Source organism: Aegilops tauschii, chromosome 5 (genome assembly GCF_002575655.3).
Source record: "Aegilops tauschii subsp. strangulata cultivar AL8/78 chromosome 5, Aet v6.0, whole genome shotgun sequence".
Lineage (NCBI taxonomy): Eukaryota > Viridiplantae > Streptophyta > Magnoliopsida > Poales > Poaceae > Aegilops > Aegilops tauschii.
The window spans coordinates 567,286,457-567,313,213 of NC_053039.3; the positions used below are offsets into that span (position 1 = coordinate 567,286,457).

The following is a 26,757-nucleotide window of genomic DNA, read 5'->3' on the forward strand; positions in this document are numbered from 1 at the left end:
CAATACTGAAACCAGGGAGAAGGTGTTGGCGCTAGCATACTAGTATCCATCCCGAATGCCCTGCAACGGATGTTGGAATAGGTCCAGAGAGTGCGACCATGGGAGACAACACCTGCTTCCTTAGTAACATCAGCAGTGCCCTGTATACAGACAAGAAGAGGTGATCCACCGAAATAAGTTGCCAGGCGCCACTGGGTATATAGGTCCTGCTCGTGATCATCACCATCGTCATCTCCCCCTTGGTTATAAAAATTTTCAAGTATAGGTGGTGGAATGTTCACAGGACCTTGGAAACACAAGAATGTTAATTAATTAGTAAAGGGAAACTAGCTAACTCGCATGCATGTGGATGAAACAATTATGATTACGGTGGAAGACTAATGTACCGAAAGCATCAGGATTCCATGCAAAAACAGTGCCACGAGTGGTGGCAGCAAACACAAGACCCTCGTATTGAATTGCATCACAGTACTCATCCGTGTACAAAAATTGATTTTTGAGCAATATCCATCGAGGCGTGGAAGTACGGACGGCGACAAGCTTGTTGAAGATAGCAACAACTTCATAGTTCTTGTAATCCCAAGAGCAGTTGGGAACTCGACAAATGGCTATCTTCCGTAGACGGCAGTCACCATGATCGTATTTGAATGTACGTAGATCATCTGTGTGCTCAACCTCAGGGCAGTCTGTGATTTTTGGAAGTGGAACCCGGTGACGAGTGTACACATTCACAAGTTCCCACTCGCAGTTATACCCAATATAAACAACCCAATATCCATTTGCGTCTGCCCAAGCCTTACCCTCAAGCGATGGCATCTTAGCATCACAGTATCATTATCAAGCGGCATCAACTTGCACAAGGCGAGGCTTCCGTCGTCCCCACGCCGGCGACCAGCGTCATGGCGAAGAATATAGGGGAGATCAAACCGCTCCTGAACCCTTGGGTTCTTTCCAATGATGTTATTTATTGAGTCAAGAATGGACTTGAACGAACCTGCCATGCTAGCCGAGGTGATGACGTCGCACCGATCAATGAGTTCCTCCACCACTTCATCTTTCATATCGGGGCAAGAATAACGGGGTCGTGTTCGGCCTGTTGCCTCCATGGAGAAGACGATCGAACAATGGCAGAAGGAAGGGTGAAGGGAAATGGAGGGAGGAAGAGCGTGCGACCGCAGTTCCAAATCGAAAGGGAAAGGCGAAGAGGCGGTGGACGGTTGCCACGATACACGAAGAGGCTAGTGGGGAGCGAACGGTTGCCACAGAGGTCACACACTGACGACAAGGCCGAGTAAACCGCATGCCGTATATCACACACACCTTGATCTGGCTGACCGTTTCTTTTGTGTTGCCTAATCACAAACAGTTCATTCGAGTCAACCGTATGATGTATATCGCACACACCTTCATCTGGCTGCCCATTTCTTTTGTTCCTCCTCATCGCAAACTGTTAATTGAACTGAACCGTATGCCCTGCATCGCACACGCAACTAAAATATGAACCATGTTTGATGCATCCGTCATCACAAATGTTTTGCACCTTTTTTGACGGGTTTTTTACACCATCGTTTGCGATTATTGCATCGCACACAGTTTCGTCGAAGGGTCTCTGATCGTAGTGTCGCGTTAGCAGCATCCTGCAGTAGTGTATGCTAATCTTATGGTAGGTGATGACACCACATAAGGAAAAGTATAAGTAGAAAATTTTATTAGAGATTGACAAACATAGCATTGGTCAATGATGCAACTCATGAAAGAATTAATAAGGGAAGAGAAGATTCGTATATAAATACACTATCATGGAAATATTTTGTGATTGTGAGCCCCCATCAAAATATTATATGCCAAAATTGTTGACGTTGGACAAGGAAGACAACTTAATGGTTTATGTTTGTTCATATTCACATAGAATATATTGTCATAGATCCTTCAACATGTGGTGCTTGCCCCCATCTTTGCTAGCCAAAAATTCCGCACTAAGTAGAGATACTACTTGTGCATCCAAAAATCCTTAAACCAAACTCTTATTTCAAGAGTCCACCATACTTACCTATGGATTGAGTAAGATCCTTCAAGTGAGTTGTCATCGGTGCAATAAGGCAATAAAAATTGCTTCTAAAAGTGTAAGATCATTTAGTGTAAGAGAAAATTGAGCGTTGTACGAACTTGTGATGGTGAAGCAATAAAAGCGACAGACTACATAATAAAGGTTGCCATCACAAGGGGCAATATAACGTGATGTTCTCTTCCACTAAGGGGTTGAGCATACAAACAAATAAGCGCATGGCAACCTCTGCTTCCCTCTGCGAAGGGCCTATCTTTCACTTTTATGTATTTACTTTCATGCAAGAGTCAAAGTTTTTCTCTCTATTCCTTTTTATTTTTCTCCTTTGGCAAGCATCATGTGGTGAGGAAAGATCTAGGCACATATGTCCAATTGAATATGGGTAGAATGAGTTATTATTGTTGACATCACCCTTGAGGTGAATACGTTGGGAGGCGAAATTATAATCTCCTATCTTTCTATGTGTCTGGTTGAAACGTTTTGCTCATGTGTATGCGGTGTGTGTTAGCAATCACAGAAGACTATATGATGGTTGAGTATGTGGACTTGCCTAAAGGCTCCGATACGTGACCCTTCCTAAAAAGATGATGAATTGTATTTGCAAAGATGACTGAGAACATAGTTTGTTGGTTTCCAATAAAGTTTATGCTTTATACTTCGATAGTGTGATGAATTGTTACTTATTCATGAGAAGTCTATGATTAAAGTTATATGATAAAAGTTTTATGTTAAAGTTTGTTGCTGTTATGATAATTCACATGATGCTTCTATGTTCGTATTTTGTTTTTATCAACACCTCTCTCTCTAAGCATGTGGACATGTTTTTCGATTTCGGTTTTCGCTTGAGGACAAGCGAGGTCTAAGCTTGGGGGAGTTGATACGTCCATTTTGCATCATGTTTACCTATTGTTATTTACGATGTTTTTATCCATAATAATGCTTTTTGGAGTAATTCTAATGCCTGTTCTCTCATAATATGCAAGGTACACACAAAGAGGGAGAATTCCAGCAACTGGAAATCTAGACCTGGAAAAGCTACGTCAGGCCACCTATTCTGCACAACTCCAAATGAGCTGAAACTTTACGGAGATTTTTATGGAATATATGACAAATATTGGAGCCAATAAGTACCAAAGGGGGCCCACCAGGTGGGCACAACCCACCTGGGCGCGCCAGGGAGCCCAAGCGCGCCCTGGTGGGTTGTGCTCCCCTCGGCCCACCTCCGGTGCCCATCTTCTGGTATATAAGTCATTTTTACCTAGAAAAAATAAGGAGAGGACTTTCGGGACGGAGTGCCGCCGTCTCGAGGAGGAACTTGGGCAGGAGCACTTTTGCCCTCCGGTGGAGCGATTCCGCCGGGGGAACTTCCCTCCCAGAGGGGGAAATCATCGTCATCATCATCACCAACAACTCTCCCATCTTGGGGAGGGCAATCTCCATCAACATCTTCAATAACACCATCTCCTCTCAAACCCTAGATCATCTCTTGTGTTCAATCTTTGTACCGGAACTATAGATTGGTGCTTGTGGGTGACCAGTAGTGTTGATTACATCTTGTAGTTGATTACTATATGGTTTATTTGGTGAGAGATGATATGTTCAGATCCAATATGCTATTTAATACCTCTCTGATCTTGAGCATGATTATCATTTGTGAGTAGTTACTTTTGTTCTTGAGGTCACGGGAGAAATCATGTTGCAAGTAATCATGTGAACTTGATATGTGTTTGATATTTTGATAGTATGTATGTTGTGATTCCCTTAGTGGTGTCATGTGAATGTCGACTACATGACACTTCACCATATTTGGGCCTAAGGGAATGCATTGTGGAGTAGTCATTAGATGATGGGTTGCGAGAATGACAAAATCTTAAACCCTAGTTTATGCGTTATTCCGTAAGGGACCGATTGGATCCAAAAGTTTAATGCTATAGTTAGAATTTATTGTTAATACTTTTCTCATAGTTGCGGATAATTGCGAGGGGGTTAATCATAAGTAGGAGGTTTGTTCAAGTAAGAACATCACTTAAGCACCATTCCACCCACATATCAAATTATCAAAGTAGCGAACACGAATTGAACCAACATGATGAAAGTGACTAGATGAAATTTCCATGTACCCTCAAGAACGCTTTGCTTATTATAAGAGACCGTTTTGGCTTGTCCTTTGCCTCAAAAGAATTGGGCTACCTTGCTGCATTTTGTTACCGTTACCGTTACCGTTACTTGCTCGTTACAAATTATATTGCTATCAAACTACACTGCTACTTACAATTTCAACACTTGCAGACATTACCTTGCTGAAAACCACTTGTCATTTCTTTCTGCTCCTCGTTGGGTTTGACACTCTTATTTATCGAAAATGATACAATTGATCCCATATACTTGTGGTCATCACCGGCCGGTCTGCCAGTGACGGTAGAACTCGATGGCTTTGTTGCAGGAGCGCACGAAGAGGAACCCCCCGTTGGGGAAGTTGCCAAGGCTGTAGGGGTCCCCCATGAAGATGTCGCTCGAGATGGCGATGTCCGCCCCCATGGAGATGTGCTTGAACGGGTCACGGAACCACATCACGTTCACGTCCTGCATTGTCATTTTTCATTCAGCAGCATTAGTATTAGCAAAGTGTTTGATGGCGATCATTTTAGGACTCTAGCTCATCACGTCAACGGTGAGATTGATGGATCAAATTGTGTGCCCGATAGCGCATTGACTGGGCATGGAAAGCGTGTTGATTACATGATGTATCCAGACAACGCTAGTTCTCATTTGTGTATGTATCACCAAAAAACAACACTTGAGCCGCATAAACAAGCTACTGCTTGATGGCGATCATTTCAATTGGCGTGGAGAGTGCAGATCTTGTTGAGGTCGGTAGCGGAGACAGGGGGACCAGCAGGGGCCCTGGCCCCCCAAGATCATTGATTTGTTGCTAGTTAGTAGATGAACAGTGCATAATTTAGACAAAATACATGCATTAGTATTGTTTGGCCCCTGTTATCAAAAGTTTGAGTGACTTGGCCCCCTGATCCTTAATTCCTGGCTCTGCCACTGGTTGAGGCCCCTGCTGAGCTGGCAAAAGCCGCTGATGTAGGTGGTGTCAAGAAACTGGATGCTGACGCCGAGGCGGTCGGTCATTCGCGCTTGATGAGGTTGAACATGTCCTGCTCGTGCTTGCCATAGAAGCGGTACCGGTCGGCCTGCCAGTGCCGGTAGAACTCTTATGGTCTTGTTGCAGGAGCGCATGAAGAGGAAGCCCCCGTTGGGGAAGCCGAGGCTGTAGGGGTCCCCGATGAAGACGCTGCTGGTGGTATAAACCATAAACCGCTATAAAACCGCATAAACTGTAAATTGTATAAACCGAACCGAATCAAACCGAATGCACAAAAGGCCATGATGTCTTCTCTTAAAAATGAGACTTATGTTTTCTCTCAATCAACATTATCGAGTCCCTAGAAAAAGGTTGTTTCCAACCAAGGTCATCAGGAAAGTTAGTTTAATCTGTGCTTCTGCTTTCTTTCTTTCTTTCTTTTTGCGGGGGAATCTGTGCTTCTGCTTGCATTCGAGTGTACGTATCATCAAGAAAACAACACTTGTACTGCATAAACAGGCTACTGCTTTACTCATTCATCTTTAATTACAGGCCACCGAGAGTCGGCCAGGACCAGCATACATGCATGCATGTGCTGCACGCATACTGGAGTATTACTACTCTGTATGTTTGTGTACATATATAGTATAATAACTTACTAATAATCATCTAGCTGAAATGATTTCACAAAATGAATCAATCGATCGATGCTACCCCTCTCAATCCCCTCCCTCTTTCCACGAGAAGGAGACAAGCAAGAAGAACAGAAAGAATGGGCAACCAAATGCATGGAAAGCATGCAACTCATCCATCGGTTGGATCAGTGGATGCATATCCCGGGTACCTTCCACTGGAACTTGCCGGCCCTCTTGTCGGGCACCGGCGCCGCCGTGTAGTTCCTCCACACGTCCAACACATTCCTGAGATCATGCAGCTTGGCACCGAGCCCGACGCAGCAGTTGGCGTGCAGGGTGCAGATCTTGTTGAGGTCCCTGCTGAGCTGACAGAAGCCGCTGATGTAGGTGGTGTCGAGGAACTGGATGGCGACGCCGAGGCGGTCCGTCATCTCGTGCTTGATGAGGTTGAACACGTCCTGCTCGTGCTTGCCGAAGAAGCGGTAGCGGCCGGCCTGCCAGTGGCGGTAGAACTCGATGGTCTTGTTGCAGGAGCGCACGAAGAGGAAGCCGCCGTTGGGGAAGTTGCCGAGGCTGTAGGGGTCGCCCATGAAGACGTCGCTGGAGATGGCGATGTCCGCGCCCATGGAGATGTGCTTGAACGGGTCACGGAACCACATCACGTCCACGTCCTGCATTGCCAGCGTTTTGAACATTAGTATTAGCGATCAAGATCAAAAGCGAGATGGATTATACTGTATTTCTATATTCATAAATGTTTCAGTCGGCCGCGCGAGACAAACCACAAGTTCCGACCGGCCGCGGGCCCACATGATCGATGCATATGCGGCAGAATCTAATGGCTACCTGGCGTGCAACATGCACCGATCACCATTGTCAAAGTCCACACGATAAGCAGTAGCTTAGCCCACCCCGGTGGACTAGACTGTGGACAGTTCAACTGGGCACGACCGGCCAAACCCGCACAGCCACCGATCCAACGTGAAACACACCGACTAACACGTAACCAATCTAGCTAACCAACTTGTCGCAAATGTATGTTCATCCTAACTAACTGCCATCGATCGAAAGTAACATGCATGAAGTTGTTGCATAATAAAGAAGAAAAGAAACACGTACCGTGAAGAGGAAGTTGTATCCGAGCTGGAGGATGGTCTGCTGGAACTTGTTGCGGCCCCACATCATCTCGAGGTAGTCCTTGCTCATGAAGAACTTCTCGCCGCGGTAGTCGACGCCGGTCGTCCTCAGGAAGTAGCAGTGCGGGTGCACGAGCTGGCACCCCGCGTACGCCGCCGGGTCCATGGTGACGATGACGAGGTGGTCGAGCAGGCGCGCCACGCCGCCCTCCCCGGTCCGGAAGCTCTCGAAGAAGAGGTCCAGCAGCGACCCCGGCTTGGTCCACGCCGCGTTGATCTGCGTCATGATCACCGTCCGGTCCGCCGTCGCCGCCCGCGCCAGCACCTCCTCCAGGTCCCCGTACGGCGACGCAGCCTGCAGCAAGCAATTCATCGGCGTGTAAGTGACAAACGGATTAATTGCTTGGAAGAGTTGTGGACATTTATGCTGCATGGACAGATTTGGACGCGCGGGTGAATGAATGCAGGCCTGACGGCCATGCCGGTGCTAGCTTAAGCTAGCAGCAAATTAATTTTGTAGTTGTACAAAAAAAATCAGTTTTTTCTCCATGGACTGGCCTGCAGCTGCACATGTGCGACCTAATGATCGAGGGTCACATGCAAGCCTGTACTCCTGTCACGAAAATAGATTTTGTATGTCAGAGAGAGAGACATGCCCCCATGCTGCTATGCCTGTACCACAAGAACACTGCAAGTAGGGCCGTCCGATCAGGCACTGCAACGTGTGCGGCTGCCAAGGCGGGGACGCGTGCGCCCTCGTGGCGGCCGTGCCGACAGCAGAGCTGCATAATTATGTTATGTCTTCCGGGAGTGCTCAAAGCAGCACCGTGCACAGTGATGGCTCATGTAATGACCTTTCTTGTCATCACGCGGAGAAGCCACAAGGGTGACGACTCCTGTAATACAGATCATAAGCCTTTTTAAGTGTTCGTCATGTGGAGAAGCCACGGGAGTGGTGAGTCATTAGGATTGATAATGACGACGGCCAATGACACCTACTAGAGTCTAGAGTACTACTAAAAAATACATACATAGACATGGGGAGGATGGAAAGGAAAGAAAAGGAGAGGGCGGTTGTTGGAGGCGAGAGAGGGCGGAGAAAGCAGACGTCCACACACATAGGCGGCCGACCTCGAGACGTGAGCTGGTCTTCGCCGCTCCACCGCCGCTTTTGGTTAGTAGCAGCAGACTCGATCAACACAGGCCGCGCGCCCTTTTGGTTACCCGGTCGCCGTCGCCTCACGCAACCGGTTCAAAAAGAGGATTCTCTTCTCTTAATATAGCATTTGTTAGCATGAAAACGGCATCTCTGGTTTTTAGTATCCGAGATTATCCCTCCACCGAATATGTAGATGTAGCTAGTAGTAGCTTGCATGGCATGGCGCCACCACCTTGGCCAGTTGCTCTTGTGCCTTTCTAGTAATTTGATGAAAACAAAATAATTGATTGAGTGGGGGAGGAAAATCATGTGTGAAAATGGAAAATATCTTGATCCTGGTACTGCTAGTGCATTTGACCAACGATCGGATGGCGGTGGGAACGCCACAGACGTATGCGGCGGGGAGAAGTATCTGCTGTATGATCCTACAGTGATAATCCTCGTAAAACAGTCTTAAGTAATTAATCCGGAGTTAATTTCTGCAGAAGGACGCTCAAACTCAACAGCAATACTAGTTTGATGGGTGCGAGAACAATCAAGAGGTAGGCAACAAAATTCCCAGCTGCGTGCGTACCTGGACGGGGGCGGGCGCCGGAGCGGCGACGACGGTGAGGTTGCGGGCTGCGTCGAGGTCGTCGGCGACGGAGCGCAGGTGGTGGTGCTGGGCGGCGGTGCCGTTGTTGTGGCTCCAGGCGGCGACGTCGACGAGGCTGCGGCCGGGGCTGGCGGACATGAAGAAGAGGACGCAGACGGTGGCCACGGCGGCGCCCAGCAGGAAGGACACCATGGGGCTAATGTTCCTGCTGCCGCCGCTAACCGCGTCCCCCTTCATCTTCCCGCCCCCCAACATCTGGCTGCCTATGTGGCGGCTATATATGTCTCTGTCTTTCAACTCCGGCGCCGGCGAGCAGAGCCCTCTTGAATTAATACTAGAGGTTTGATCCTATGCTTGCTGTGGGGCTAGAATCTAGAGAGCGATGGGGCTGCGGATTGGCACGGCAGGGACTGGATGCCTCTCTCTCTCTCTCTCTTGGGTGGTGGTGGTGGTGGACGGAGCAGGCGGGGAATTGAAGTTGAAGAAGCAGGAAGCAAGGAAGCGGGGGCTTTTAAGAGGGAGGGAGGGAGGAGGAAGACGATGGAGGATGGCGCGTCGTGGCGGGCGGCTTATAGTTAGAGACGACAGATCATCAACTTATTCCCACTGATTGAGCCTGCCCTGCCTGCCTGCCTGATTACCACAGCCGGTGGTGTCTGTCTTCTCTCTTATTTCTCTGCGTGTGTTGTGTGGGTGTTAATGGAGCAGGTTATGACTGGTCACGGCTTTGGGTGGGCTCACGTTCACGTCCTTGTGATGATCGAGTCTCCTCTTGCTGTTCTCAACAGAAAGTAGGGAAAAACTTAAAAAAAAAAAACAGAAAGTAGGGAAAGGTAGTGGTACTTGGCTCGTTGGGTTGGGTCCACCTCACCTGTTTGGCCCCATCGCTTTGAAAGTCTTGGCACACACGGTTCGACCGGGCGCTGGCTTGGCAGCGAGCGCGGTCAGCCGCGACGCTAGCCGCCCGTCCTGCCCGTGCCTCTCTGTCTGTCTCTACCCTCCTCCGCGTTACTGCTGCCTGCTGCCATGACGCTTCCGTTTTGTTCTGCATACCAACAACTGCCCTGCCCTGCTCTTGCTCTGCTATTGTCCTCTAGCTAGCCTGCTCCTGATTACCCGCAACGTCTCTGGACGGCTTTGCTTTACTTCATCTGTGCAACTGTGATCATCTCCACTCGTTCGATTCAGGGCCACCGCGACGCACGATGAACACCCGGCGACCTCCCACGCCCGATGAAGCTGCTTGATGCAACAGGATTATGTCGTGGTTCATTGTTCGTGGACACGATCGACGCGCGCAAACGTGCGCACTGTCCACGTGCTAACGTCCATGAGGCAGGCTCTGTTGATTAATTAGCCGCGTGTTCCTCCATCCGTCCATGGGCGCCGGCCGACGGGCGATGACGATGTATGCGTGTTGGTTGCTGTCAATTGACCTCGCTATCAAACAGTCGGTGCGGTGTGTTGTGTTGTGGTGTGGTGTGGAGGAGGAAAATGGACTTGTGTGCTACTCCTACTTGCTTGGCTCTAAGCTAGTGCCGTGTTGGGTTCGCCTACGTGCGGTCGCCTTCCTCCCTCCCTCTCGCCGTCTAGCCGTCGACGCGCCCACTGGCTAGCTAGCAGCAGTTCGGTCGACCGGTGCAAGAGCAGCTTTCACTCGCTACTTAACTAGCTTCCTTCCCAATTGTGAACTAAGCAATAAGGTTACGTTAAGCGGCAGAATGTCGATCCCGCCATCCTATCCTGCCGCCAATCCCGGAATTCTCAAATCTCATTTGACTAATGCAAATATTCTAGTCGATGAGGTATCTTTGAACTCGAGAACATGACAGATATGCCAACACTCTGTCGGTGCGTCGCGTAACTATCTACTAGTGTCGTATGCGCCGCTAGCTCAGACATAAACTACTCCAGTACTAGTGGTATACATCTTCTGGCTCACGTCGCGTTCACGGTCGATCAATTCCTACTAGTATGTCTGAGCCGTCTGATGAACGGTCGCCGTGCCGCCTAACCTTGATTTGGCTTTGAATTATGTGGCGGCCTGTACCACCGACAATCAATCAATTCATTCCGATGGAGCTCCAAGCCAGTAGTTCTCTACGTTAGTTAGGCGCAGCCGTGGAGTTAGGCTGCTCGATCACAGACATGGCGGTGGTACGTCACATGGTCCAACGCTATTCAACACCAACCTCTCTGGTAGTTCACTTTTTTTTTCTTTTCTACAGCCAAGAATGAGTAGGAAACGTACTGGTGCCATTTTAAACCCGGCCATGCGTGATCATTGGCCTGCCAGGAATTAGTGCAGTGCTTAAACAAGAGCTCCATTGCCCGCAGAAAAATAATTGAGCTACTATAGCTAGGAATAGTATAGAGGCCAGGAAAGGTACGGGTGGCATTTTTTACCCGGCCGGCCATGTTCATTGGCCTGCGAGGAATAAGGAATGTGTACTGCCCAGCAGATGAATAAGAGCAGGCATGGCGCATGGGTCGCCCTGACTCACGCTAGAATGTGGTAACAGTTGTGAGAATGCGCCCACCTACCAGTACACACCAGCAGTAACCAGTTGCTTCTGCCCATTTTTCGTGCACATGGTCATGGTAGAAGAAATACTAATAGCATTCACATGTGGTGATCGATCGACGTGGCCATTTTTTTTCTTGAAAACATGCACATGTCGCGTATGTTTTTTTTGCATGGTAATACATATCTTATTTATATAAAATAAAGATTCGATTACAAGGCACGTAAGCATTGACATTACAAGACTGAAAATACCAGCGCCTATTCCTCTCCTCCGACACCACACCGAAGCGGCCACCAAAGGGAAAGAAAACAGATTACCTTTTCACCCGAGCTCGACGCGGCTCCATCGCTGATCAGCAGCTTTACGGACCTCGAAAATAGTTTGCCAGAAGCAAAACCATTGTCGTTGAAAGAATCAGACCAGGGCAACATGTCCCCGGACACGCCATCGAACTCTAGATCTGACACCCCCGCACGACAACAACGTCGAAGGAGGAAACCAGAACTGTCAGTCACCAACCACAAACCCAGCACGGGATGCTGTTAGAAAGTATTGTACTATGTGTATACGATATTGTATAAACCGTATGCACCGTCGGTAGGGTTAGATTGCGTGCGTGTGTTGTTGCAATCTGGTAGTTAGGTTGTTAGGGTTTCTCCTCATATCTTGTATAGCTTTCTTGAGGATTAATCCACGACCCAACTGCCGTTTCCGGAGCCCAAGCTTGCTGACAAGGATGGCAAGCCCACCGATGTGCCAAACCCGGCGTATCAGATCGCTCTGGCGCAAGACTCCCAGGTGCTGAGTTTTATCTTCAATTCAATCTCTGCTCCTGTGATGATCCAAGTCGCCCACTGCACCAAGGCCGTCGCGGCATGGACCGCGATCAGGGAGATGTTTCTCTCCCAAACGCAGGCCAACATCGTCAACACGCGGATCGCCCTCTCCACCACCAAAAAGGGCACCGCGACCATCGCTGAGTACATCGGGCGCATGAAAGCGCTAGGCGATGAGATGGCTTTAGCAGGGAAGCCGCTCGACGATGATGACATGGTCTCCTACCTCCTCGCTGGACTCGACTTCGACTACATCTCGTTCGTCTCGTCCATCTGCGCTGCAATAACCGAGCCCATCAAGGTAGCTGAACTTTACTCCCAGCTGATCGGTTTTGAAAAGCGTCTTGCCATGTTTGAAGGAGGAAACCAGTCCTCTCAGTCCTCGGCCAACGCCGTTTCCCGTGGCCGTGGTGGCTTCGGTCGTGGAGGCGGCCGTGGCAATGGTGGCCGTGGCAACGGAGGTGGAGGTCGCGGCAATGGAGGCCGTGGCAATGGAGGCGGTGGCCGCAGCAATGGAGGCCGTGGCAACGGCAATGGAGGAGGCAACGATCTCCCTGAGGTTGTCTACCAGATCCGCAAGAAGCCAAATCACACCGCCGTCGAGTGCTACCGCCGCTTCGACATCTCCTTCGCCAAGAATGAAAAGAGTGCAGGATCAGCCACCACCTCGTCTTATGGAGTGGACACCAACTGGTACCTCGACACGGGGGCCACAGATCACATCACCAGCGAGCTCGACAAGCTAACTGTCCGCAACAAGTACAACGGCAACGAGCAAGTCCACACCACAAATGGAGAAGGTATGGAAATTAGTCATATTGGTCAATCCACTGTTCGAACCCCTACTCGTGATCTTCATCTCAAAAACATATTGCATGTACCCGATGCCATCAAAAATCTTATTTCAGCTCATCGTTTGTCCACTGACAACAATACTTTTCTTGAAGTTCACCCACGTTTCTTTTTCGTTAAGGAACAGGGAACGAGGAAAACCCTTCTCCACGACAGGTGTAGACGTGGTCTCTACCCGCTATCATCGGCTCCGTTGAATTCAAGCAAGCAGACGTTTGGTGTCAATAAAGTGTCCACGGACACGTGGCACAGTCGGCTAGGGCATCCTTCATCCACCATAGTTCGTCATGTCCTTAGCCACAACAATATTCCTTTCTCAAGTAGTGAGTTGAATAAAGAAGGTGTTTGTGATGCTTGCCAATTGGGCAAGAGTCATCAACTTCCCTACCCTAGTTCGTTCAGTGTATCTAAACCTCCTTTAGAGCAAATTTTCTCCGATGTATGGGGGTCTGCCCGTGATTCTATCAATAGGAAAAACTATTATGTGTCCTTTATTGATGATTATAGCAAATTCACGTGGATCTATCTTCTCAAGCACAGATCTGAACTTTTTAAGATCTTTCGTGCATTCCAAGCGTTCGTTGAAAGATTGTTCAATAGAAAAATTATCACCATGCAAACTGACTGGGGAGGCGAATATGAACGCCTAAATTCCTTTTTTCGCCAACTAGGAATCACCCACCATGTCTCTTGTCAACATGCTCACCAGCAGAACGGATCAGCTGAAAGAAAACATCGCCATATTGTAGACGTGGGACTTTCCCTCTTGGCTCATGCCTCTATGCCCCTCAAATTCAGGGATGAGGCGTTTCTTTCTGCCACATATCTGATAAATCGCACACCTAGCAAAGTGATCAACTTTGATACTCCCTTGGGTCGTTTGTTTCATGAACAGCCAAACTATCATTCACTTCGAGTTTTTGGATGTGCTTGTTGGCCAAATCTCCGTCCATATAATTCTAGAAAATTAGAATTCCGATGCAAACAGTGTGTTTTCCTCGGATACAGTAACCTTCATAAAGGCTTCAAGTGTCTTGATGTTGCTGTCGGCCGGGTTTATATATCCCGTGATGTTATTTTTGATGAGACGGTTTTTCCTTTCAAGGCTTTAAATCCAAATGCAGGCACCCCTCTTCGCTCTGAGGTCTTGTTGCTTCCTGAAACTATTCCCTCTGAGCCTATTGATCACGGGGGTGAACGTGTATTTGATCAACATGCTAAATTTCCTGCTAATCCCGGTGAAAATCCAGCTCATGTGCATCATTTTATGCAGACAGAACAAGACGAAAACGGCACAGAGCACGAAGCAGATTCAGGTGCTGCCAGCGCTGATTCCGAGGCTAATTCTGGCGCAGGTGGCGCAAGTGCAGGCAGTCCAGGCGAATCTGCCTCGGGTCTGCGCACCCCACCCAGAGAACGACGTGTGGGCACGTCGGGCGCCGGTTCCCCAGGTGGGCCAACCGCTGGTGGGCATATGGCGCGGGACCAGCCGACCGGCTCCTCGCGTCGCACGCCGCGTCTCAATGACTGCCAGGTGGCCCAACCTGGCGCGGGAGCACTGGCTGCCGCGGATGGCGCAGAAGCGACAAGGCGGGATGGCGGGTCCCCTGCCACTGACAGCGGGATCGATGTGGGATCTCGCGCGGCTGACGGCGGGATCAACGTGGGATCTCGTGCGGCTGTGTCTCCTTCCACCGGATCCTCTACGTCGGATCCTCATACAGCTCCTGATGTGCCGACTCGGAGAACAAGATCGCAACATGGTATTGTAAAACCACAAGTTCGTACAGATGGTACGGTCAGGTATGACAAGCTTAAGGTTCGTTTTGGGGGTTTAACGACTACTGGTGAACCAAGTAGTTTACATGAAGCTCTAGGTGACACTAAGTGGAAAATGGCTATGAATGATGAGTATGGTGCTCTTATTAAAAATAAGACATGGCACTTAGTTCCACCAACACAAAACAAAAATGTTATTGATTGCAAGTGGGTCTACAGAATTAAGAGAAAGGCAGATGGTCAAGTTGATAGGTATAAGGCAAGGCTAGTAGCAAAGGGGTTTAAACAGAGATATGGTATAGACTATGAAGATACCTTTAGTCCCGTTGTGAAAGCAGCTACTATCAGACTTGTTCTTTCTGTTGCAGTATCAAGAAACTGGAGCTTGAGGCAATTGGATGTACAGAATGCGTTCCTTCAGGTGTTCTAGAGGAAGAAGTCTATATGAGACAACCACCTGGTTATGAGGTAAAAGGCAAGGAAAATTATCTTTGCAAACTTGATAAGGCTCTATATGGATTAAAACAAGCACCTAGGGCTTGGTACTCCATGTTAAGTGAAAAACTTCAAACACTTGGTTTCAAATCATCCAAGGGAGATACTTCTTTGATCTTCTATAGAAAAGGAAATATCACTATTTTTATGTTGGTCTATGTTGATGATATTATTGTTGCTAGCTCATCACAAGATGCAACCGTAGCATTGTTAGCATATCTCAAGAAGGACTTTGCCTTGAAAGATTTAGGTGATCTACACTACTTCTTGGGAATTGAAGTTAGAAAGGTGAAAGATGGAATACTTCTCACCCAAGAAAAATATGTCTTGGATATGCTTAAGCGTGCACGAATGGTGAATTGCAAGGTTTCAAACATGCCTCTCTCTACGTCAGAAAAACTGTCAAGAGAAGAAGAAGAGCCCTTGCGGGGCGAGGAGTCAACAAAATACAGGAGTATGGTAGGTGCTTTGCAGTACTTAACACTGACAAGACCTGACATTTTGTTTTCCTGTCAACAAGGTATGCCAGTACTTGCATTCTCCCACTTCTCAGCATATGACAACACTTACGAGAATTTTGAGATATCTCAGAGGTACTATGAGTACAGGTCTGAAATTTACCAAGTCAACCTTCAATATTGTTAATGCTTTCTCAGATGCTGACTAGGCAGGATGTCCAGATGACAGAAGGTCAACAGGAGGTTTCTGTGTGTTCTTTGGTCCTAATTTGATTTCCTGGAGTGCACGTAAGCAAGCTACTGTCTCTAGGTCCAGTACAGAGGCAGAGTATAAATCTTTAGCCAATGCTACTGCTAAGATTATTTGAGTTCAAACTTTGCTACGTGAACTTGGAGTTATGCATTCACCATATGCACGCCTCTGGTGTGATAACATTGGTGCTACATATCTATCAGCAAATCCAGTATTTCATGCAAGGACAAAACACATAGAAGTTGACTATCATTTTGTTCGAGAGAGAGTAGCTAGCAAACTGCTGGACATTCGTTTTATTCCCACAGGTGATCAAGTTCCAGACGGTTTTACCAAAGCCTTATCATGGCGGAAGTTAGATGATTTCAAGATCAATCTCAACTTGGTGAAGCTGTGATTGAGGGGGCGTGTTAGAAAGTATTGTACTATGTGTATACGGTATTGTATAAATCGTATGCACTGTCGGTAGGGTTAGATTGCGTGCATGTGTTGTTGTAATCTGGTAGTTATGTTGTTAGGGTTTCTCCTCATATCTTGTATAGCTTTCTTGAGGATTAATCCACGACCTAACTACCATATCTTTGTAACTTATTCTTGGCTATATAACACGCAGCGCGTCCCTGCCAGAGGCATACGCTTCAACGCTTTCAGATGCACCATCTTCCAGCTGTCACTTGCGCAGACAACCGTCTGCGCGTACTCCTGGATGACAAAACCTCCCTGCTCCACCATGACGTCGGAGACAACGCCACAGCAACGGGGACAGAGCAGAAGGAGAGACACACCTGATGGAGTCGCCGTCGCCGCCTCACCGACACCAACGGGGACAGAGCAGAAGGAGAGACACACCTGATGGAGTCGCCGTCGCCGCCTCACCGACACCAACGGGGACAGAGCAGAAGGAATACTTGTGTTCCTCCATATACGGAGCCACCAAGGCAGAATTCTGTGGAACTGTGTAGTGTGCTTGAGTGAGAGAATGCCCGTCCATACATATTATTTGATTCCCTCCTAGCGTGCCTTTTCCACCCAGTCTGCCCTTATGCCGCGATTCAGGAACACCAATCGGATTAAGGTCAGGAATAAAGTCAATACAAAACTCAATGACCTCCGCATTTTCATGGCCCTTGGAGATGCTTCCTTCTGGCCTAGCACGGTTATGAACATATTTCTTTAAGACTCCCATGAACCTCTCAAAGGGGAACATATTGTGTAGAAATACAGGACCAAGAACGTTAATCTCTTCGCATAGGTGAACTAGGACGTGTGTCATGATGTTGAAGAAGGATGGTGGGAACACCAACTCGAAACTGACAAGACATTGCACCAAATCATTCTCTAACCTTGGTATGATTTCTGGATCGATTACCTTCTGAGAGATTGCATTGAGGAATGCACATAGCTTCAGAATGGCTAATCGAACGTTTTCCGGTAGAAGCCCCCTCAATGCAACTGGAATCAGTTGCGTCATAATCATGTGGCAGTCATGAGACTTTAGGTTCTGGAACTTTTTTCTGCCATATTTATTATTTCCTTTATATTCGACGAGAAGCCAGACGGTACCTTCATACTGAGCAGGCATTCAAAAAAGATTTCCTTCTCTTCTTTGGTAAGAGCATAGCTGTCATGACCCTAATGTGTGCCGTCTTTTCCGTGCATACGTTGCTGGTCCTCCCGTGCCTCCGGTGTATCTTTTGTCTTCCCATACACACCCAAGAAGCCAAGCAGGGTCACGCAAAGATTCTTCGTCACGTGCATCACGTCGATTGCAGAGCGGACCTCTAGGTCTTTCCAATAGGGCAGGTCCCAAAATATAGATTTCTTCTTCTACATGGGTGCGCGTCCGTCAGCGTCATTCGGAACAGGTCGTCCGCCAGGACCCTTTCCAAACATTACCTTCAAATCCTTGACCATATCATGTACATCAGCACCAGTACGGTGGCGAGGCTTCATCCGGTGATCCGTCTCACCTTTGAAATGCTTGCCTTTATTTCTTACGGGATGCCTGCTCGGAAGAAATCGACGATGTCCCAGGTACACATTCTTCTTACAATTATTCAAATATATACTGTCGGTATCATCCAAACAGTGCGTGCATGCGCGGTATCCCTTGTTTGTCTGTCCTAAAAGGTTACTGAGAGCAGGCCGATCATTGATGGTCACGAACAACAACACCTTTAGGTCAAATTCTTCCTGTCTGTGCTCATCCCACGCATGTACACCTGTTCCATTCCACAGCTGTAAGAGTTCTTCAACTAATGGCCTTAGGTACACATCAATGTTGTTGCCGGGTTGCTTAGGGCCTTGTATGAGCACTGGCATCATAATGAACTTCCGCTTCATGCACAACCAAGGAGGAAGGTTATACATACATAGAGTCACAGGCCACGTGCTATGGTTGCTGATCTGCTCCCCAAAAGGATTAATGCCATCCGCGCTTAGACCAAACCATACATTTCCTTGCGTCACCTGCAATCTCCTTCCTGTACTTTCTCTCGATTTTTCTCCACTGCGACCCGTCAGCGGGTACTCTCAACTTCCTGTCTTTCTTACGGTCTTCTCTGTGTCATCGCATCGCCTTGGCATGCTCTTTGTTTAGGAAGAAACGTTTCAACCATGGTATTATAGGAGCATACCACATCACCTTGGCAGGAATCTGCTTCTTCCTGGGGCACTCGCCCTCGACATCACCAGGGTCATCGCGGCTGATCTTATAGCGCAATGCACCGCATACCGGGCACGCGTTAAATCCGCGTACTCACCACGGTAGAGGATGCAGTCATTAGGGCATGCATGTATCTTCTGCACCTCTAACCCTAGAGGGCAGACAACCTTCTTTGCTTCGTACGTACTCTCGGGCAATTCGTTGTCCTTTGGAAGCATCTTCTTTAACTTTACCAGCAACTTTCCAAATGCCTTGTCAGATACACCATTCTCTGCCTTCCATTGCAGTAATTCCAGTGTGGTGTCCAGCTTTTTCTTGTCAGCTTCGCAATTCGGGTACAACAATTTCTTGTGATTCACTAACATGCGCTGCAACTTCTTCTTCTCCTTTTCACTTGCGCAGTTTCTCTCTGCATCGGCAATGGCCCGACCTAGATCACCAATTGGCTCATCTGATGCCTCTTCTTCAGCTTCTTCCCGCATTGCCGGCTCAGCTTCTTCCCCCATTGTTGTATCATCGTATTCAGGGAACCCGCCATGGCCAGGATAGCTATCGTCGTCCTCTTCTTCTTCATTTTCTTCCATCATAACCCCTCTTTCTCCGTGCTTGGTCCAAACATTATAGTGAGGCATGAAACCGGACTCAAACAGGTGGACGTGAATGGTTCTTGAGTTAGAGTAATTGTGATCATTCTTACAGCCAGCACATGGACAAGGCATAAAACCATCCGCCCGCTTGTTTGCCTGATCCGCAATCAGAAAAGTATACACTCCATCAACGAACTGGGGAGAGCATCGGTCATCGTACATCCATTGCCGGCGCCGGCTCATCTTCATTACACAGCACCGAATAGACCAAATTAATACAAGTTCATACATAAAGTTCATACAACACTTATTCTCATAAAGCAAACATATAAATAACTCTCTAGCTAAAGCATTTAAATGCAACAACAAATGCGATCAAGATCGCAACTAAGGTAACAATTGATGCAACAGCATAATGATACCAAGCCTCACTATCAATGGCATATTTTCTAATCTTTCTAATCTTCAAGCGCATTTTCTCTATCTTGACCTTGTGATCATCGACGACATCGGCAACATGCAACTCCAATTCCATCTTCTCCCCCTCAATTCTTTTCAATTTTTCTTTCAAATACTCATTTTCTCTTTCAACTAAATTTAACCTCTCGACAATAGGGTTGGTTGGAATTTCCGGTTCCCATACCTCCTAGATAAAAATATCTATGTCAACTTGATGGGCATAATTTGTCATATACACGAAATGCAACAAAATAGTTATAAAAGAAAATATACCGAATCATAACCCGGACGAGGGGCGACGAGGACGGATATCAAAACCATGGCACTATGAATAACAAACAACATACGGGTAAGATAATTATACAAGTAACTATATATCTAAATCACACAAACATGATTTTTTATATATAAAAAAGATAAGAACAAGAGGCTCACCCACAAGGTGGTGCCGGCGACAGGACGGTGCGGACGATCGACGGTGGTTAGGACGGAGACGGGAACGCACTAAGTAAACCACACCTACATATGCAAACTAAGAGTTATTTTGAGCTCAAATTGCATATAAATCAAATAAACTACCACATATAATTCCTCCCAAATTACTAAAACCCACAAATTAATGACTATATAAAAGCATTGCAAGAGCTAATCTAGCAATGAGAGATGAAAGGACAAAGTTGCTTACCTTTGTGATCACTTGAATGGATGGGGGCCTTCAAATCTTGACAAAATTTGGGCAAAATGTGTAATGAGCTCGAGGTAGAGAGGGAAAGAACAGAGAGGAGAGGGCAAAGGGGAAAAACAGAGCGAGCTCGATCATGGGTGGACGAAGGGTTTATATAGGACGACCTTTAGTAGAGTAAATAGCATAAAACTACCACTTTTCGTCCTATGGTTCCAAAAAACTACCACTTTTTTGTTTGTGACTGATACCTACCACTTTTTTCGTCGGTTGTCTCAAAAAACCCAAATCGCCTTGTGTTTTACAACTGATCGCGATTATGACAGGTTGGGCCCGCTCCTAAACGAACCGTCTGGTTGACCGTCAGTTTGACCGTTAACTGACATGTGAGGCCCACGTGTCAGTGTCTCTTCCTAAAAATCTTATTAAAAAAAGCAATCAGGTCCCTGTAAATATTTTTGAAAAGCAATCGACTCCCTCGCGCGGCCGTGCTCAAGATCGAGAGGAGCTCGTCGTTCAGCAGCCATGGCGCCTGCCGCCGTGGAGCTCCCCGTCGCGTGGTCTCTTTCTCTTCCCTCTTCCTCGCGTCCGCTCGAGGTGGGTGGGGCAGCTCGAAGCGCTCGGCTCCAATGGCCGTCGCTGGCAACCTCCTCCCCCATAGCCCGGTCGCCGGCAACCTCCTCCCCACGGCCTCGACGCGCTCCACTACCTGCTCGCCGGCGCCGGCCTCCGCCTGCCCCCGCACGTCGACGACGTCGAGTTCGCGGAAGCAGTCTCGTGCCCGAGGCCTCGTCCCCGCCGACGACCATGACCAACAGCAGCTTCTCGCGTGCCCCTGCTCCTCCCCAAGCAAGCTCCAGCAGGGCGCCCTCACCGCCCCGCGCCCGAGGCCCTGCCTTCTGCTTGTCCGTGCCGATCGAATCCAGCAGGTCGCCGTCTCCTCGCGCCCCTTCTCCCCTTTTCTCTGGTTCTTCTCTAACCTTCGTTCTCTGCTGCTCATGAACCAGCGCCGGCCACCGTATTCCAGCAAGGCGAGGCACCGAGCTCCGCCGCAAGTCCCGCTGCTGCTCTGCGTCGCGCCGTTGCTCTGCTTCCCGGAGGACAGACGAAGGGGAAGAGGAAGGGGCGGGCAAGCAAGCGGCGGCGGCGGCGGAGAGCGGGCAGTTCACCGGGGCCATGGGTCGCCGCCAACCTCTTCCTCTCCCACGGGGCCGACGAGATCCGGCAGAGGCAGCGCCGCCGCGCGCTGCTCCCTCCTCACCTGCTCCGGCCCTCCACCATGCGGGAGGCCGTGCTCCGGCCAAAGGGGGAGGTGAGCTCGCTGGTGGCGGCGTGGCGGCCGCTAGGTGGAGGCGGAGCTCCAGTGGGGTGGGAAAGGAGGCGAGGTGGACGGCAGCTGGGAGCTGGCTGGAGGGCGGCGACCCGGCAATGGCGACTGCTGTGCGGCTGCGGCGGTCATGGGAATGGTGTGCGCGAGGACCCGATTGCTTTTTCTAGAAATATTTACAGGACCCGATTGCTTTTTATTTTTTTGGCAGGGACCTGATTGATTTTATGCCACGTCAGTTAACGGTCAAACAAAACGGTCAAACAATCAGAGCTCTTACACGCGGGCCCAACCTGTCATAATCGCGATCGGTTGTAAAACACAAGGCGATTTGGGTTTTTTGAGACAACCGACGAAAAAAGTGGTAGGTATCAGTCACAAACAAAAAAGTGGTGGTTTTTTGGAACCATAGGACGAAAAGTGGTAGTTTTATGCTATTTACTCCCTTTAGTACCGGTTCGTGGCACGAACCGGTACTAAAGGTGCTGGAGGGGCCCCAGACTGACAACATCCTGCCACCACTCTCTTTAGTACCGGTTCGTGGCACGAACCGGTGCTAAAAGTTCGGCACGAATCGGTACTAATGAGAGCGGCCCGCCTAGCCGTTGGAACCGGCACTAATGGTCACATTAGTGCCGGCTCAAATACAAACCGGGACTAATGAGCTAAACATTTGACCCTTTTTCTACTAGTGCCCCTCCCTCCTGCCGCCGGAGCAGCCGGAGGGAGAGGGGGCCAACGCCCTGGCCGGCTGAGATCGGAGGAAGAAAATCGCCTCCCTAGTCGCCTGGCGTGGCGGCGGGTAGGGTAGGGAAGACGACGGAGGGAGAGATTGATTTTTATATGTCGCGTATGTTAGAAGAGTTTGGCTTGCGTGCATGGCGCGGCGACATCTGTACCACATCTTGGAAGCTTCCTTCCTTGTGCCGTGCGTGAGCTCAGTCTCATTCACCGGCCGTCTGTTGGATTCTGCAGACGCGTCGACGCCACAGCACATTACTAACATGAATGCATGTAAAGCGAACAAAAAAAACTCCAGCTAGCAACATTATGAGCGAATCCATGACATTCATGGATGATATATCATTAGTTAGTTGCTTGTGATGATTGCCACCGGCACACCGGAAAAGAGAGAATCGAGCTACAGACGGAGACGGGAGCCCACGCATCATCTACAGAGCAATAGCAGGTACTGCTGGCTTGCAGTTTGTTTGCACTTGCACATGGCCCCTACCTACGTTGATGTTGCGACGCCTGGCTTTGGAAACGGGGAGCAGTTGGGGGCATACTGTTTGATTGGAGAACGGTTGGATTAATCAGTACAGGGAAATATATACTCAGCGGACATGCGTGATTAGGCGTAAACCAACTGTGCATGAATGCATGGCCTTTTGAGGAAAGCAATTACGCGTACTAAGTATGCATGTTTCGGGTGATTAATCATAGACCTGGTGGTACAATGGTAGCCCACAGGCATAACCGCCGCTTGTAACTTGCCAAGTAGAGAGGTAACCGGCCGGCTGCACCTGTCAACGCGCCGGTAGTGAAAAAATGTATAAAAGTCGCATTCGCCTACGGTTTGAGGACTGCATGATGATGTAGATCGATTTGGTGAAGGTCCTAAATTAAAATAAACATGCACGTCGTGTATCAGTGTTTGTGAGGAGAGATTGACCTGTTACCTGTACACAGATACGGTGCACATGTTGTGGGTTAATTTGCTCGTGGGTGAGCTCATCGTGCCGTGGCCGCCAGCACGAGGGTCCGGCCGTCCGGTTCGTTTTGATTCTGCGGACCAGCAGCGCAGGCAGGCAGGCAGGCAGACGCGCGCGTCGCCATATCATGTCGGCAGCATGCAATGAGGCTCCCGATATTATCGACGAATCCATGGCACGAGACGGTGCGACGACATGGATGATGATTATATTAGCGGCTGCTAATTGGCACCGGCACACCGGCAAAGGAGAAAAAAAGAATCAAGAAATCAGCTTAGGGTAGTTGTTCGCATCGCATGCACATGGCCAGGGCCCTCTTTCCCTAGATACATTGACATTGCGATGCCTTCTTTTGGAGGCAGGAGGGCAGTTGGAGGTCGACCGTTTGATTATTGATCCGTTTTATATAGGCAAGAATAATGTATCACGGATGATTAAGCGCGCGTAAGTTAAAACCAGCTACGCTTCATAGCTTTTGAAAATGGAACAATGCTGCTAATAGTAGGCTTCTTTTGTCCAGCTCTAACTGCTTTGCAAAGTGGACAAGTTGCTGTTCAATTAGGTGGAGTAGTACAGGGCCACCCATAGTATGATGGAAATAGCTTTACCTTAGCTTGGACAATCATCGTAGGACATGTAAATTTGCTGAATTCCGGGTCAAACTGTGAAGGACAGTTTTGGTTGAAGCCATCTTCAAATTCAAAACCTCAAGAAGTAACAAAGAGTTTCCTGGCAATACAATACAACATGCAGGATTCAGCTCGAAATGTTACTGCGAGCCAATATTTTTTTGATAAAGGGTAATATATTAATATCAAGACGATATCAAAGTACACCCGGCCTCTGCAACAAGACAATGCCACGATCAAGTCGAGGCATCGAGGATGCACACAGCCAAAAAATAAAACAAGAACAAAAAAAAGGAAAAAACTAAGATCTAAGGCACACAGTAACCAACAGCAACATCAACCACTTCCGTGACAACACAAAGGCTGCAAGAAAGTTCTCCAACGTCTTTAGGAAGATAAAGACACACAAGTGTCACCGTAGCCGGATTCAATCAAAGACTAAATCCTGAGTTTTCACCCTGAGAGTAGAACTGAGCAAAATTTCATGCAATGCCTTCAACAAGGTAACGATGTCGAAACACCGCCATTGCCAGGTATGACCAACGAAAGTCACACCAAGGGTTTTCACCCTAAAACTCAAGTCCTGGTACTGAATTAGCACCCCAGAACGCAGGCATAATGTTTTGTCGGGTCCGCTTGACCACCACCTTCATTCCTTCTGTCCTTGATAATGCCGCCCAGACCACTCGGCAATGAATATGCATCTCGTGCACGAGGACCATGGATGACATCTCATAATGTCTTCCGCCTGATTTTTGGGCTTTCCAACCATTGCTCATGCGCACGGTTGATCAACGCGACCAAAGCTGTGCTCATATGAGCTTGCTGACAGGCGACGACGCGACTGCCAAGCACCGCAGGAACCCATGTCAAGGGCCCCTCCGGCGGGCTCATGCCGTCCTTGCCATTAGCTGATGACAAGATTGGGAAAAAATGAATCCCTTCAGTTGTCCAGCTATACCCGTGGCCACACACTACCATGATCCGTAGTTTTCTGTTTCAAATCAGGGAAGAGTTGAACCACAAGTGACCGCCGTCGTCATGGATGACATCTCCGTTTCGATTCTTCAACCGCCGCCGCACATGTCGCCGCGGCCACCGCTGGCCTGCCCTCGCAGCCGTCGCAGCGAAGCCACCACCAAAAAGTCCCGGGATCGCCGTCCTGATTCCGATCTCCGCCAAACGCAAGGCCGTCTAGGGCCGCACCCTACGCTAGGCCGGAGGTCCCCTCAGCGGAAGAGGACGAGAGCCCGCCACCTCCGTCCATCGATCGCGATTTACAGTCGGCTTCCTCCGGCGGCGGCGGGGTGGAAAGAGGAGAAGGGAGACGGGGGCGGCGGCGGCTGAGGTTTCGCCCGTGCCGCCCCCCTAGGAGCGGAGCGGGCGGTTGCGAGCCAATATGAGCTTGGGTTTTTTTTCCCAGGACAAAAAACGAGCTAGAGCATTTTTTTAAACTTGATCGAATCAATTTCCCTTGTGTCGCATGGCACCGTGGTTGCCTTTGAAAAAAAAAGAATGGAGTAGCCTGATCATCATCGATTTAACAAGTCAAAAGTCAGGGGACGGAAAGAAAAGGTCCCAGTGCCACAGCCACAGGTTGAACACGGTGTTTCCGAGGTGCTTTGTGACAGTCATGACAGCAGAAAATAAAAATATGTTAATAAACTAACCCAAAGCAGGCAAGCTATAGGAGGCTAGCTGGCAGCGAGCTAGCGGCCACGATTGGTAGGTAGTTGTACCGAGACCTCATGGCAGCGGCAGCGGCAGGAATGGGAAGCTTCTGACGATCTGGAAAAAACGTCATTTTGTGCTAGCCGCAAACACGCGTTCGTACGTCCTTTCCTGGCTTCCTTTCCATGTGCTCACAGCACCGTGGCCGCGCGTTGCAGCTAGCCAGCGGTTGTTTGTGTACGTACGTGTTACGCTTGCTACGGCTGCACATGCATGCTTGCTTGCTTGTACCGGGAGACTGCAATCAGACTCTGTGATCTGATAGTTCTGGAAATGATGGCTCGGTAATGTCTTGCATAACTTGATTGTGTAAATTTTAGGAGGTCTACCTGCCAAGTTTTTTAAAAAATATATGGGATGAAAAAAAGGCAAAGCCCTGTATACATACTCCACCCGTGGTCCTCAAGGTATGTGGGGGATCATGTGCGAGGATCTTGTGTTTGGCTCGATAGAAAACGCAAACTGAAGCATACTACTAGTAGTACTACTACTACTAGCGCACTAATAAAATACTAACGCTGGCACCATTGGTCTACACTCAACTTGATTACGCTGGCACCATTGGTCTAGACTCAACTTGATTTCAACTCTGACATCTCCAACTCTGACATGCATGTTTCCTCCTGCATCGGGAGCTGGCAATCCAATGATACCCGCATACATTTCAAGTGGGTTTTCAATTAAGCGGACGAAATTCATGCCAATCGAATGATTTTATATCAACCGAACGAAATTCATTACATTTTAGACAACTTTTAGCTAAAACCTACCCTAAACTTAAATCTATACGATCGCTCGCACCCGTTCCCCATGTTTGGCCGTGAGCCTTGGAAAGTGAAGCTCCGGCTATTGCATTTGTCTTCTTCAGTTCTGCCTCTCCAGCTCTGCCAACCTCCGCCATCACAACTTGAGTGGTTAATTGGCTGACGATGTTAAGCCCGCCAAGCTTAGCTATAGCGGGAGGGAGGAGGCAGTGGCCTTCTTCGGACCCGAGCGGCGGCGACCTATCATGCACTACTCTTCCTCACTGCGTATAGCGTCCGCGGGCGTGCCGACTTTGTGGTCGTGATGGCATGGCAC

At 48.7% G+C, this 26,757-nt stretch overlaps 1 protein-coding gene and 1 non-coding gene across 2 annotated transcripts; one reads left to right on the forward strand and one right to left on the reverse strand.

The window, feature by feature from the left end:
* Positions 1–5,658: 5,658 nt before the first annotated feature.
* LOC109784357 (uncharacterized protein At4g15970) lies at positions 5,659–9,405 on the reverse strand. Its single transcript, XM_020342948.4, has 3 exons — positions 8,661–9,405; positions 6,911–7,282; positions 5,659–6,462 (listed from the first exon to the last, which is right to left on the reverse strand). Exons 1-3 carry the CDS (start codon positions 8,934–8,936, stop codon positions 5,977–5,979), a joined length of 1,134 nt encoding a protein of 377 aa, XP_020198537.1. The 5' UTR covers positions 8,937–9,405; the 3' UTR covers positions 5,659–5,976.
* Positions 9,406–12,241: 2,836 nt separating this feature from the next.
* On the forward strand, positions 12,242–12,383 carry LOC120965691 (small nucleolar RNA Z247). The gene has a single exon (XR_005758719.1). It is a non-coding gene; the product is annotated as a small nucleolar RNA Z247 (small nucleolar RNA).
* The last annotated feature ends 14,374 nt before the right edge of the window (positions 12,384–26,757 follow it).

What these genes read in the sequence shown, in the direction of transcription:
- LOC109784357 (XM_020342948.4), bottom strand. Translation starts at nt 8,936, where the DNA reads ATGTTGGGGGGCGGGAAGATGAAGGGGGACGCGGTTAGCGGCGGCAGC. An exon ending in CGGCGCCCGCCCCCGTCCAG is followed by an intron (nt 7,283 to 8,660) that starts GTACGCACGCAG and finishes TGCTTGCTGCAG; the next exon opens with GCTGCGTCGCCGTACGGGGA. An exon ending in GATACAACTTCCTCTTCACG is followed by an intron (nt 6,463 to 6,910) that starts GTACGTGTTTCT and finishes CTGGCAATGCAG; the next exon opens with GACGTGGACGTGATGTGGTT.